At 41.2% G+C, this 15,484-nt stretch overlaps 1 protein-coding gene across 5 annotated transcripts in view; it reads right to left on the reverse strand.

The window, feature by feature from the left end:
- NYAP2 (neuronal tyrosine-phosphorylated phosphoinositide-3-kinase adaptor 2) overlaps positions 1-14,611 on the reverse strand; it is a 143,188-nt gene extending 128,577 nt beyond the window's left edge. For 4 of the 5 annotated variants that reach the window (XM_081910390.1, XM_081910388.1, XM_081910389.1 and 1 more), the window contains exons 1-2: positions 13,248-14,611; positions 7,411-7,650 (exon numbers count right to left, since the gene is read on the reverse strand). In XM_081910390.1, the coding sequence (XP_081766516.1) occupies positions 7,411-7,616 (206 nt within the window). In that variant the 5' untranslated portion in view covers positions 7,617-7,650; positions 13,248-14,611. The remainder of the gene's footprint in view (positions 1-7,410; positions 7,651-13,247) is intronic. The other variant, XM_081910387.1, reaches the window with a different exon arrangement.
- Between the last annotated feature and the right edge of the window lie 873 nt (positions 14,612-15,484).

Below are 15,484 nucleotides of genomic sequence, written 5' to 3' on the forward strand. Positions count from 1 at the left end.
TGACTGGACTTAAGGTTCAGGGGTCCCTTTACATTTACCTTTAAGATCCAGACTCCCTCCATGCAGGCTGAAGGTGTACACATGTGAACAAATCATCTTTCTTAAAGCTACGACACTCCCCACAGCATCTTCTATTCTCCAAAAGAGCACAAACGCTAGGTGACTGCCTGGAACCCCCTGGTATCATACTACCATTCAGCAGAGTGGGGATGACACCCAGCTTCTGTCACACTGTTTATAAAACAGATGTTTCAAAATTGTAAGGAATAACACAGAGTCAGGCTTCTGAATGGTCCTTCTAAATGGTTTTTTTGTGTGTGATCCCTTCTTATGCTCAAAAATGATAATTGGGATGAAATTTCTCTTGCCATTACCATTCGCTTTGTCTTACATATGGGGAGCCATATGCATAGAAAGCTTTTGGAAAGGCGGATTTGTTATCTAGTTCACCTCAATTATTTATAAATACGCCGTAATGCATTTGGAGGGCATCTCTAATGAAACCATTTCATTGACAATGGGTAGCAAAGCTGTAGATGGCACCTTCTCCACATTAACCTGTCTATAGCAAGGTCATGAGATAATGGCATGTACATTACAGTATTTACTTTGCACGCAGTGGAGTCACTATGTCAACTATCCAGAAAGATCATGAAAAAAGCAGCTCTATTTGCGTCATGATTCCATCCTTCCATAGGCACAAATCCTTTGATTAGAGTTGGCTATTATTCAGTCCTGGGAAACGGCATCACGTTGCATGTGAAGCATATGTTTATTAATGCAACAACTAAATAAGACATTGACCCACATAATCTTGACCCAGATAAATATCTGCCTTTGTCAGTGATACCCAGCTTTTTACTATCCAAGTGTTTAGATTACCTTAACACCTTGAAACTTTGGCTACTCATTACTGGGTTCATCTACCTTGCACTGATAAGAAGCAGGAAATCCTACTCTGATGCTTGCTGCCTCCAAGTCCATTATCGAAGCTTACCCTCAACTAATATTGGAAATGAGCACATTGGAGATGTTGAGAAATCATCCCTGATCCTTGCATCATCATCATCATCATCATCATCATCATCATCATCATCATACCTCCTTTCTTTTATATGCTACACATTTGGTTTGACCTGGTCACTGGTTGTTCCCAGCACAATAACACCAAGCCAGCTTCATATCCAGCCTTTGTTTGCAGCACCAGATGAAAGCCACAGGTTATGACATTGCACTCTTGCAGCAGTCATTGCAAGCCATCCAAACACATTTTCCACTGTGGCAGATCACAGGGTTGGATAGTTTTCCTGGAGGACTGACCTACAGCATGTTGTCATTGACAAAGCATGAATCCCATAGCATATTTGAAGCATGAAGTTCACTGAGCACAATCTTAGCCAGTAGCAATTTCAAAAATATAAAAGTAGTCTGTGCCTTTCTATTTTGTTTTATTGGCCTATGGCAGGGGTAGCCAACATCGTGCTGTCTTCTCGACACTACCACATTATTGCAATCAAATGACATTATGATCTTTGATGAATTAATAATTGTCAAACCCTTCAATGTGGCCATTTGCAGAATTCTGGGCTTTGTCTCTATGGAAGACTTCCTTGAAGTCAATGACACACATTTCCAAGCAGATACATTTAGGAGAGAGATGCCAATCCAATATTGCATTGTATTTTGTCAGCTAAGACAAAATTTGTATCAGCAATAAATCAAGTCTTGCTGCACATGCAGCCGTGTAAGATGTCAAAGGTACTCAGCCCACGCTGGGGCTGAAAGCCTATTTACACTTCTCCTTGAGTAAGCCCCATTGAACACAATTTGACTTACTTCAAAGTAAACAAGCATAGGATTGCACTGCAAGATCCTTCTTATGTCTGTCTGTCTGTCTGTCTGTCTGTCTGTCTGTCCCTTTCACACACACTCTCCCCCTCCCACATCCCTTTTTCTGCTTTAGATTCAGCTCTCTAGCTAAGCTAAACATAAATGCACACATAAAAGAATATGAAAGAGAGTTGTTTTCTTAAAGGAAAGCAAAAAATAAATAAATGTGCTTACATTTGCTGAAGGGTTAGTCTTCAGTGTGTGGCTTGCCATAGATCATGAGGGGTTGAGATGACAGCTGTTCATTACAATTACTTGTTCTTTACAAGAGCTTAGCTCTGCTCTTGCCTGGCTGGCCCATTTCTGTTAGCTCTGGCACAGAATGGAAGCAGCAGACATGCTCCTCCTCCTTTGCAACATCTGTCTACTTATTCCCGGGAATGAGCAAAACAAAGCCGCATGCAGTGGCACTTCAGTGCTCGGAATGGGACTAAGGCTGGACCAAAGCGTGCTGCAGCTGCATCTAAATGACGATGTGCAAGACTTTCACCATTAAGTGCATTGGGATTGGAAGGTGCTCAGTGGGAGTGAATGAAAAGATTAGCGGTTGCTGGGAATCAGAGGTCCTGCTTGCGGACATTTGGTTGTCCACTGTGAGGACAGAATTCTGGATTGGATGGGTCTTTGGCCTGATCATCAGGACTCTTTCTGTATTCTTATCATGGCCATGGATTTAACTCTGGCTGCAACTAGGAGACCTTCATGAGCAGACCTGCCGCTCTACCTGCTCAAAATCCACAGCACCCAAGGATGCTGTCCCAAGACCATAGGATTGCACCCTAAACCTCTTGCCCTTTTCTCTATGGAGATACAAGAAAACAACCTCACCTTCTGATGCAATAAATAAATACATAAAAGAGTGTGTATTGGAGCGGGCTTGAATTATGCCAATCTTGCCAAAAACAATGTTAGCCACTGTAGCCATACAACACATTCTCAATAAGCTCATTCAGATTTCATTGTTATTGCCAATAGCAGTATTAAATGATCCTAATATATAAGCTATTTTAAGGTAAAGGGACCCCTGACCATTAGGTCCAGTCGCAGACAACTCTGGGGTTGTGGCACTCATCTCGCTTTATTGGCCAAGGGAACCGGCATACAGCTTCTGGGTCATGTGGCCAGCATGACTAAGCTGCTTCTGGCGAACCAGAGTGGCACACAGAAACACTGTTTACCTTCCCGCTGGAGCGGTACCTATTTATCTACTTGCACTTTGGCGTGCTTTCGAACTGCTAGGTTGGCAGGAGCGGGGACCAAGCAATGGGAGCTCACGCCATCGTGGAGATTCAAACCACCAACCTTCTGATCGGCAAGCCCTAGGCTCTGTGGTTTAACCCACAGCGCCATCTGCATCCCTTTTGAAAGCTATATTAGAGTGGGGATATTTTTCAGAAGGGATGGGGAACCCTTTTCAGCCTGCTTACTACATTCACTTCTGGCTAACCTTCTGGTGACCTCATGTCAGTGGTGGGTGAGGCAAAAGTAGGCAGAGCAATGGATGTAAATGTTATGTTCGTAGAGTAGAGTAGTTTCCACACACAACCCTTTCTGTCCTCCATTCAGACAAGAATGGGGCATTATCAGAGATCAAGGACATATGTCAGCCAGGCAAAAACATATGGGGCACAAGGCAGGAGCAGTGAGGGGTGTGGCCTGTGAAGAGTACTGAGGGCTAGACAGAGGCACCTGGAAGGTGGAAGGTGGTCCCTGAGCCTGAGTTTCCCCATCACGGTTTTACTAACATGCATTTAAAAAAGTATTTCATGAGATGATGATGCTAGGGGAGCATAAACATGGAAACATTAAAATCAAAGCAACGTAAATTATCGGAATGTCTGCTTCAGCTATGAAAAGGCTGGCAGGCAAAGGTCTAAAACCACGAGTGCCTACAGGTAAACCAAAAATATCCATCCGTTCTACAGCACTATGAATTGATGGAGCTTCCCTGACATTCGTATCCAGAAGTAAACCCTCCAGCAATTGGTGTACTGTGATCTCTTAAGAGTGGGCAATAGACATCTAGAGGAATGCACAGACCACCCATGATAAGGAAAGTAGGTCCATGCTTCCTAGGAAATGTGATGAGCAGTGTTGTGCTTTAACAATATCAACGTGTGAATAATGCTGTGTTATATTTTAAAATAACATTGTTTTTGAAATGATTTTTTTTAAAAGAAAAGACTAACAATAAAACGGCCACAAAACAGTCACAGACATACTAAACGTTTGTATCATCATTTCATCTCATTCTCTTAATCACCGCATTAACCTGGTATTCTTTGCACAATTGCTGACTGCTATACTAAAATTAGGTCAGAAATTCATCAGCTGACTCCATCCAGTAAGAGACAAAGACTTTATCAGTACACTCAGAAGGAATAGCTTAAGACTCACTTATTAGGAAAGATATATGAGGTATGAGTTTTGTTTTGTTACTATTAACCATCCTGCCAAAATCATTCTTAATGCCACTGCTATTCATGAAAGCATCATTCTCACTTCCATTTTACTTCAGGGGAAAATGTGCAATACAATGGATGTGAATGTCTTTTATTTTTCTTCCTCTTTTTACACAAGAGGTATGTAATACTTCTTATTGCCTTAGAATATTTTTACAACTGTTTTTAACAGTTATTTTTTTTAACAACTGTTTAAGATACAAGACATTTATTCATAGATCACCCTGTAATACATATCACTGTCCAGAACTACGGCTACTGGTATTAGCCTTCCTGGTTTTGTTCTTTAAAAAAATCAGTATTCCCCCCCCCCCAAGATGACACATTAGAGCAGGGGTCAGCAAACTTTTTGAGCGGGGGCCAATCCACTGTCCCTCAGACCTTGTGGAGGCCAGACTATTATTTTTTTTGGGGGGGGGAGAACAAATTTCTATACCCCACAAATAACCCAGAGATGCATTTTAAATAAAAGCACACATTCTACTCATGTAAAAACACACTGATTCCTGGACCGTCCGTGGGCCGGATTTAGAAGGCGATTGGGCCGGATCTGGCCCCCAGGCCTTAGTTTGCCAACCAATGCATTAGAGGAGCCAGTCTGTGAAAAAGTACCAAGTCCTATATTATCCTTCTAAAACTCCATATAAAACAGCAATATTGTCTCCATATTTTTTTGGAGTGGGGTTGGCTCAAGGTTTTTTGCTGCCTGCAGCAGAGCTCAAAAGGTGTCAGGCCAGCACCTTCAAATGTCTTGCTGCTTCAGATGTGATGATGCTCCAGACCTAGCCAAGGCACTCCACTCAACCACAGCTATAAGCAAGCACCACCTCAGTACCATACTCCAGTTGGAAAACAGACAGAGATGAATCTAGCAAATCAGTAACATTCATCTGCGCTTGGAACCTGAAGGCAATCGTATTATTTTTCCCACCTTACTTGGCCTTCATCAGGTCAACATGGGCTTGGCTCCAACTCACAAATAATCACTTGTATCTCTTTAAGCTCACCAACCAGTTGCTACCCATCTGTGGAAGCCACTCTTTTCAATTCCCCCATTGAAGGCTAATTCATATATGCATGGACATCGCTCGGTAAATGCCAGCACTCACAGTGTGTGAGCGTTAATTACCCCATTGAAACACTGCACTTCAAGTGAAGTGAGGTGATACAACACCCATGCACTTGTGGAGGTGCGATGTCTGTTTCACAGTTGCAGATCTTTATTGATGCTGTAGTCCTCAAGTGATGAGCATGCATATGTAAATATAGGAGTCCAACAAGCATGTGGAGGGGAAGATATCTTTTGCTTCTCCTAAGTGGAATGCTACTAAATGCTACAGAAACCTTCTCTAAGATTCTTCCTCTTCTCTGCGACCAAAGAATAGGTTTCTAATTTTCTCTCACACGGCTGCTGGATAAGGAACAATGATACTGGTGCACCAGACAGCACTGTCTGGAGATTAATAGATAGTCTGTTTCACTGTTTTGTTTCTAATCTATCAAGCACTCAAAAACATGTCCTCAATATAATTAAAACAAGTGAATCTCTCCAATGTGCTCAGAAAGAATAGATTTCTTCCTGAGCTGGAGTCCCAGTAAATGTGAGAATTGCAATTATTAATTTCTATATATATGTATTTTTAAAAATGGGCAAAGTCTTCAGCACTAAAGGCCATTTTGGAAATGTGTCACAAGCCTGAGGGATGTGGCTGATTTAAGTCTAAAATTAGCATGATCTGCATATCATCTCCATGTTTCTGATACAATGAGTTACAGCCCGGGGATATAATTGCTTCTATCAAAACAATTTCGGAATAAGATTATTGTATAGCTTGGATATGAAAAATCTGGGTTGATCTTTGAAAGAAGATTCCTTTTCAGTGGACTTGGATATCATAGCTTCAGAATTCTCAACCAGTGATATCTATGGCAAATCTAGACAAGATGTAAGTACTGATGGTGGAAGGGAAGACCAAACTGGGAAGAGATGTTCAGCCAATTCAAGATGGGGATCACACTCCCCCTGAAGAAACACTTTGGGGAAACATTTCCTGGGTCCCGTCTTTGCTCCTGGATAGACAGGAGCAATGACATTTTCAACCATATTCTACTGTTTGTCCTTCTGAGAATATTCACTAGCTGACTACCAGTAGCATATGACCACATAAGTAGGAAAAACATCACATAATACAAGCACCATATAAAGGTCAATTGAAACCACATGCTACCTTCTCTCCACCTCTCTTCCAAGAAATATACATCCAGTGTAATCCAATATTCATTTGATTTGGCAGGGGTGTGTGTGTTGAGATATACAGATATAGATGATACATAGCTATTGATATAGATATATGGTATGGAGAAGCTGAAGCCTTTTCTGTTGTGTTCCCCATTGCAGCTCATGAGGCAAGCCATGGTTTATGTCTTAAAGTGGCATGCTTCATTCAGCTGTGGAATGGGAAGCTACAGGGGAAATTCATGGCTGCACTTGTGGTTCTCACATCCACATTCAAACAGCCAAACTCTGAAATCCATAATGCAAACCAGTGCTTGAAATCCACGTTCTCCTTGTGACATTTCTGGCCAGAACAAGTGACCCTTGTCTTTGCAAACTCCCTTAGACATAGATAGCCAAAGGATCCCCTCTTTTTTATATACATGCAGCTGAAAGCATTGTCAAGTGGGCCCCTGTTTTAAGCCATGGTGTATGTGCAAGTTCTCATCTGCCACTCTCCTGAAGGCAGTGCGTTGAGAGACAGGCTCCCCTTTTCCTTCCATGACATGCAATGGGATGGGTAACACAGCTTGGACCATCTGCCGAGAAGTGGACTATATATTAGCTTCAACAACATCATTGTATCCTAACAGAGCTATCACTGTTCCATTAGGCTACCAGTCTCATTGACCTCCAAAACCAACATCACTTCCTTGAAATAGCCATGTCAACCCTCAACTAGTGGAGACAATCTTTTAATCTGTAACCAACATTTCAGATTTTGAAGGGACCTGTTTACTCTTTCTCAATCAACCCTGATTTTTAACAAAACCGGATAGTTACCGTTTTATTGCTTCTTCTTGTTTCCGACGTTTTTCATTCTTTTCTTTCAAGTAAGCCAGGTTCGTTTCATTCCTCATCCGATCGTTCTCTCGAGCAATGTCAGATGCGTTCTGTATAACCAAACCATCATAGGCCTTCATGCCCATATCTTCAATATACTGGAGGAAAGTGCCCAAAGTGACTTCCTCCTGATTAGAACTCATCATCTTGTTGGAGATAATAAATGGAGGAAAATACTTCCTGTAGGTTGACAAAGAGGGAAAAGAAGTCCATACAGATAAATCATTTTTAGCTTACTAGCTTAAGATCAACTTTCTCCAATGTCATTTTACATAAAGCTGAAGAAAGATCTGAGTGACTGCTGAATTTTATATTTTAAAAAATGGGGGATCAGCCACTGTGTTTCTTTTCATCCCGAGAGTCCTAGCTGAAATATGAAACCTTCCTAGCAACTAGGTGAGCATAACCTACTTCCGTCTGCTTTCTCCTCCAATGCTTCATCTTAACACCGGGAACAAATACAGACTTTCTGGCTACAAATTACCTTGTTTAACATTCAGTCTGATGAAGAGTAATGACAACCTCAAAGACTTGCTCACTTTTTTGCACTGCCCTACTTTGGATTTCAAAATTTGCTTTTCAGATCTTTTTGAAGTAGACCTAAATTTAGAGCAAGCATGGCTTTTTTGTTGTCACCTTAGGCACATTAATTTTGTCTGACACTGTTTTTCATGGTTTTGCAGGCGGATTAATGGATGGATCTTGGCTGCCAGGGATGTGTTTGCACTAGATCCATACGTGCATTCAGATTCATTGGATCATCTTTACTCCAATGGTTTCCCATGCCATATGCACAAGCCTCTAAATACTCTTCAGGGCAGAAAAAAGCAAGCTGGGGTTTCAGAAGGAAGAACTGAAAGCCAACCTAATAGGCCCCAAAGGGCTCTTAACAATGACATTGCCACGTGAAGATTATTTGCAGTTCTCATTACATTCATTTATTATCGTATTTGAGTTTAAACACTGGAAAAACATTGTGCAACCTCTGTATGAATGAACTTCAAGCAAGTGCAACAGACATGAGGTTTGGATATGGTGGAAATAGCCTGCTCACATCTTTCAGTCATTTACTTTGCTCACACCCCTTGAAAAATTCTTGCAGATGCTCATGACTGTCTTAGAAGCAAATTTTCTGATGAGTTAATATCACATCATTCTCAAAATTTGCATCGACAAAGACTTGGATCCAGATAATACACTGAACAAGTGGAAGGCAATTCTACTCATACAAAGAGTGTTTTGTTTATTCCAGTTTTCACCTGTCTTCAGTCCCCTGTGCTCCTTTTGAAAAACTGATTCCACAAGGGTAGGCGGACTGTTTAGAGTAGCCCGTTGGATGACATAGAAGACTACAGATAGGGTGACCTTGCCTACTCCTCCACACTAAGGAAGGACCTTCCACTCATGCAGAGAGATCTCTAAATTGCATTTAAACTGGTGATATAGTTTAACAATGTAACGGGAGTCTATTTTTCTACTTGTTCATTCCCCCCCCCTTCTGGAATGATGAAATTCATTGTGACACCTCAACATGAAAAATGAAAATTCAAAATTCTGCCATGATACAGAATTTCACAGGAACTTTCTCTGGCCCTGCACCAGGGATGAAAATGGGGAGACACTGGATCTATACGTGCAGATGTTAATAGGGACCAAATCAGCTAAAATCCAGGAACATCAGTTTGAGTTGGGCTATCTGATCTCTTAGAACCGGTTTGAGGGAAAGAGTATTGGATCAAGGGGATCAACTATAACAAAACCAATCATAATGTGTTTAGAAATGAGGCTCCAAATGAACTGGTTATAAATACCAGGTGCCCCTTGGAGCTTCATGAACATCATTGAGTTTTTAATGTATTTTTTCTCAAGTTGTGTCTATACCTATAATGAATCAATCAACAATGCAGAACCTTCATCTATCACTTTTTCATGAAATGTGAACCAGGGTTCATTCCTTGTTTTCTTAGGTTACCCAGCTGCCATTTAGGCTGCATACATGTCATACATTCAACACACATTCCCGGCAAAGAGTCCTGGGAACTAGCTTCAGGGTGCTGGGAATTGAAGTTCTGTGAAGGGTAAAATGCCATTCCCAGGATTCTTTGGAGGAAAAAATATCCTTCTCATGTCCTCTAAAAGTATGGTGTACACACAGCGATAACATATTTTAATCATGAATAATTATAATAATAATTTATCCATTTCAGTAGACTGGGTTTATAAGAGTCCTTGCTATATAAATATTATTGGATGTTTCTGAATTTTATATGTTATATGTATTGTTGTGTGTGTGTTTGTGCATGTGCGTGTGTGCGCTGTTGTATTTGGTCTTATGTAGGCTTTGTACTTAGCTTATGCAAGAGGAACCTGCAACAAAATGTTGTCATTACAAAAAGCAGTGCTCCTGTTCAGGGTTCCAGCTGCCTAGTCTCTCCACCCCACACCCCACCATGCTATTCTCCTGGCTGTCACTCTACATTCTCAGATTGCTGAGCTATTCCAATCCTTTTTTGGGCTGTTGGAGGGAGGGTTCTGCATACTTAGGGGTTTTTAAATTGATACCTCCCCTCTTGTTTCTGAATAGTTCTGTTTCGGCTACAGTTTTGGTGGCACCTCTCACCCAAATTTGATTGTTGCCTGATCATCTCTTTGGCACAGAACATGTAGGAATGGGCTATAAGGAATAACTACACTGCTTAGACAACCTCCCTGGAGTTTGATCATTTGGGGAAAGGTCTGGAGCATTTATGACAGTGACAGCCAACAGTGTCTATAGAATAGGAAGGTCACCACCGCCTATAAAGCACAGCATGGTTTAAAATTTCCACTACTTTCTCTTCTTCTCACAGCTAGAGTCAAGAATCAGTCACAGGATAGTAGGAGATGCCTTCGCCCCTGCAATCAGTTATCAGCAGGGAAGAAGTGAAGTGTACCAGAGAATACATGTATTTTTAAGTTTTACTGATCCTGCCAGTTTGTTCACTTTATGGCAAGGTGAATCAGCTCAATGAATAATATTCCACCCAAGGACTCTCATGACTAACTGAAATATCATTATAATCATTCTCATGCAATTTCTGTAAACGAGGATAAATTATTAATTGAGTTTGCAATTCAGGAATGAGGGAATCAAGTATCTGACTTCTTTAAAGTGCAGACTTGATATGGCAGAGGGAAGGTTAATCTAGTAAAGTAAAAACAATAGCAGAATACATCATAACATTCAAGCAAATAAAGTCACATGTCCCCATCCAGCTAGGGCTACATTAAGAGGCTCTGTGTGCATCATCCCTGATTTTGTCCTCCAGTGGGCTGCAGTATGAATGAGATTTTGTCCAGATAATTAGCAATACCTGGCTTGACCTGCTCATTGGAAAAGAGGGAAAGCAAGAGGATGGATTTTGTCTTCCCATCCCTTACTTCGTCATATAGATAATTGGGATTTTAGCAGATCTTCTGATCAGATGGATGTAAAGAAGGCCGATGTTCCATGTGCACACAGTTAGATAAGAGAGCTGGACTTTGACTCAGCATGAATATGAAGTTCTAATGTGTGTAGGCTTCCCCATCCATTTCAGTGGAATGGAAAATTCTGCATATGCATAGGAATAGAAACCCAGAGATGTTCCACCTACTGAACTGCACAAGGAAGCCCTTTCAAGAATGCGAAATTAGTGTGTGCAACAGAGCTCCTGTATGTGAAAGGGTCCTCCAAGTTTGGCTGCGTTCTGAAGAGGCTACAGTGCCAGGGGGTGGTACTGAATATCTGGATTGACCCTAAAACTCAATGAACACATGCACTTTGCAATATGCAACTCATTTGTGCAAAGCAGGTCCCTACACAAGTTCTGTCAATTTTCACCACACTACTGCAAACATTCATTTTTGGTGTTTCTGAAGCCTGGCTCTTTTACAATGAAACCTTACAATGAATACTGCTTGCCACATGAAGCTGCTACTGCATTGCTTGCATTGCAAGTGTTTCCCACTCTGCAATTTGCATGTGTGATTTGAGCTGTAAGAAAATGCTGTGCTGCAGGAGAAATAAAATATGGACCATCAAATGGAACAAGTTGCTAAAATAAAGATAATGAGAAACCCACAAACATTTTCTATCAGTTTAATAGCTACGTATCACATTTTTAAGTGCCAACTGATTTCTTTTCAGATAGGCAGAAGAATTAAAAAAAGAGTTGGGCACATACCCCAGTAGTATACCATCCCTCTCTCTGAATGTTCACTTGCATTTTACAACATAACAATTAGCTCATCTGAAGTACACTCTTCTCACCACAGATGTTATATGGAGTACCACTTGTAGTGTTTGGGCTCTGCTTTCATTCTGTGCTTCTTGAATTGCTTACAAGACAGTAAGTGCAAAGAGGCTAGGCCACATCCAATATCTGGCAGACTGCTGACTACAGCACCACTGTTAAAGACCTAATGGCACTGGTATGTTATACACTGGGTTCCCACCCCCACTTCTTCAGAGTTGCTGTCTTTTATGAAATGGCTTTCAGAAGACAAATTATTTCTTTGCGATGCACATTGTCAATGAAGCTCTCATATACATGTCTGCCTGCTGCCTTGTTAATTTTTAAGCAGACTTGATTTTTTTTATTCATTCAAAGGAAATGTTTTCCAATTCCACATGGCCCACATACAGGGAATAAAGCATTAGGCTTCTTCAAAAGCACAAAGGCAGACTGCAGTGCTACACATAGTGCAAAGTTTGCAAGAATCAACTCATCTGACATACTCAACCAGGCTGATCCAGAAACTTTCTATTCTGTTGCTGGCTACCCTTGCTGTAAATGGGAATTATGCCAACTGTAAAAGGACCTCTCTTTTAATAACACAAATGGTTAAAAGGAGCTCCTTCAAAAGAATGAGGGGGAAAATGCATTGCATACCTGAAATAAAACAATGCTTTCAAGAAGGTGTGTTTATATTATGTCTCTTTGTCAGAAATAAAGAGCTTTACAAACCGAATAAATGTGCACAAAGGATAGATCTCCCCTTCCTTGTGATTGCACTCCTCAAAGCCTCTAGAATGTGGAGTACTACTGTTGTTGTTTACTTGTCAACCAGAAGTCCTTCACATATGTGTTGTGATCCCAAAATGCACAATTTCCTAACAAGCAAGTAGCATGTAACTGGATAGCCAACAGCCAGCACTACTTATAATTAGGAGATTAAGATTATCCCAACATTACCAGGACAATAGGTCTTTTAATTTAGGAGAAATACTTATTTGCTTTCTGCTTAACTAAATTGTTTTCCATGTTCTTCAAGGCGTGTATTGTGGGGAGGGCAAGATAAAGTGAAGATCTTTTGGCTAAGGGAAACATATTTGAAATGTTGTGAAATATTAATGGTGTGGGATGCCTAATAAGTAACTAACACAGCTGTTAGGTATTATATCAATTAATACGTCAGAAAAATAGCTAGCAGCCTTTTAATAATTTAATGTTGCCTTTACAAATGAAAACTCCAGACACCAAATGTTCTTCTTATCAGGCACCTAATGTGTAGAAGAACATTAAATAATCCCAAATACATTACAGCATTATTTGGTTTTGCTGTGGTTTGATTAATGTCTCCCCAAACAGACAAAGTTCTTGCTTAGATATTTCAGGGTTGTAAATCATTCCATTTCTGCCAATATGCCTCTCTGATAAGTGATATAGTGATATATAAATATAGATAAGCACTGTATTTCATTAGCATGCTTAGAGATTCTTTTTTAAAAAAACCAAAACAAACCATGTACATACCAAGATTAAAGTCCTCGGGGGACTGCTAAGTGCAATAATTAAAGGTGACTTTTGTCTGTAAAAGCCCTTTCCTGTGGTTTATCTCAGTGCAGTCTGAAGAGATATTTCAGCACCATAAAAACAGATTTTGCAGATTGGCTCAGTTTTTCTTCAATTAAAGTGCTTGAGATCTTCTTGGCAAACATTTCCAGATTGTAGCATTCTGCATCTCTAGAAGTCAGCGTGTTGCATTAAAAATAAAAGAGCGATCTTCTCGGCGTGGGATTAAAATAGCCTTTTTAAAGTTTGACTTTCAAAAATGCAGTGGGGCTGGGGGGAAAGAGGGGATCTGGCATCTTAAATCCACATTGAGAGAAAGAACAGTAAAGGTTTCAGGGGGGCATCAACGGCACCCTGATTTGAAGTCCAGCAGGAAAGAAATGGGAGGAATTTTTCTGCCCACTTCACCACACAGAAGATTACAACACCAGCATATGCAGTGGCAGAGAGGTGGCTAAGGTGCCTCATTGGAGTGGATGCTGTGCAGACCAAAAGAAAAGACAAGGAGGGATAGAAAACATCCTATCCAAATGGCTTCTTGCAACAGAAAAAGATGCTCTCTCCTTTCTCTCATTGCCACCTAGACAGCGAAGGTTTGAAACAGTCTCTCTCACGCTCGCCTGGTGACTACAGGCAGGCTCTCTCTCTCTCTCTCCCTCTCTGTTGATGCTGTTGTTGATTAATCAGGGATTCTCAAACAAAGAGCAAGCCTACCTTCGGCAATGAGCAGTAATCTGGAGCTCCTCTTTTTCTGCAATCCGTTTGCGTTCAGCATCAAAGCAGCCAGCATTCTAGCACCCTGGACAGTTCCCGTTTGCTTAGGCCCATTGGAGAAAAAGGAGGCGAAGAAGCAAGTGAAGAAATGACAAGAGACCGGAAAGCAGCCGCCTTCGACTTCAGCTTGCTGTCCCCAGGGGCGCAGCTGCTCATTAAAGCTTCCTATCTAGGCAACAGATTCTCCCCCTTTTATCTTCGCTGCACTGAAGTCTGATTAGCAAAATAATCCAGTTTTTTTTGGGGGGGGAGTGGAGGAGGGAGGGACCTGCACAAATTCAGGCTCTCTAGATAGGACACAGCACGGCACAGCACTGCTCCATTCTTCTCCCCCTCCTACTCAAAAAAAGAAAGAAAGAAAGGAATTTTTTTCCAAAAAAAAAAAAAAAGTCCCTCCACAGAGAATGGGCAAGTTAACCTTTAGCCCATGTTATGGCTCCAGGAAATGAGCAGCCACTTAGAGGGAACATCTAAGTCTCAGTTTGATACCTCATATTGATGTATCGCTTGCACTCACCCTCACTGTAAAAAGCCGTGCAAGGCTCACAATTACTGCTGACGCAGATTAGGCTGCTGCTTGGGGAAAGGTAGGAGGAGCTTTTTAACCTCATCAAAACAACCTCCCACCACCTGCTCCCACTGCATGAGCGAATAGACCTCCCCTATTTGGAATGCATATCTGTATAATGTGCGATTTGACAGCAGGGATATTTGAAACACAGCAGGGCAGTTTTATGCCCTCCTGCAAAGTTCATCTCTCTAAAGAAATATTTAGTTTCTGTTCACTGATTCAGAGTCCTGGGGATAGACCCACCAACCACCTAGTCCAAATCCCTGCTATTCAAGGCAGAGTTCTCCACCTACCACTAAGGTTCTATAATTCAGCCTGTGCTAACCACAAAACAATGCACTGTGAGCAGGTATCCTGCAGAGACTGTGTTGACAGAGAAGAGAGCTTCCAAAGACTCAAGCAAGCAAGTCAAGGCATAGCATTGCAGAGAATGCAAAAGGCTTCTTCACATGTTACAATGAACACAGGTACAAGCTATCTCTGCACATGTAGAAATGTTTGTGTGGAAGAGTATGCGCTTGTTAATTTCTACAGCTCACCTATTTTGTAGACAGGTACACAGATTCTAGACATTTTAAATGTTACATGTGAATAATGGTATGAGTGTACACCTCAAGTACACCTCAAGTAGTGTACATAGATTGTACCCTCATTGGTGTGAATGCCCCTAAAAAGAACCCAGATCTAGAGAATTCATCCAACCCAGTGAATCCAAACTGGAGGGAAATCTTTAGTGTCAAATATGGCAATTAATAAGAAAGCAAGGAAGCAAGGAAGACCTGACCATTGACTGGCACTTCCCAGAATAAATGGTTGTGGTAGGCAAATTTAATTCTATAAAACTCAGCACTGT

This window comes from Podarcis melisellensis (assembly GCF_964234715.1).
Source record: "Podarcis melisellensis genome assembly, chromosome: 5".
Classification (NCBI taxonomy): domain Eukaryota; kingdom Metazoa; phylum Chordata; class Lepidosauria; order Squamata; family Lacertidae; genus Podarcis; species Podarcis melisellensis.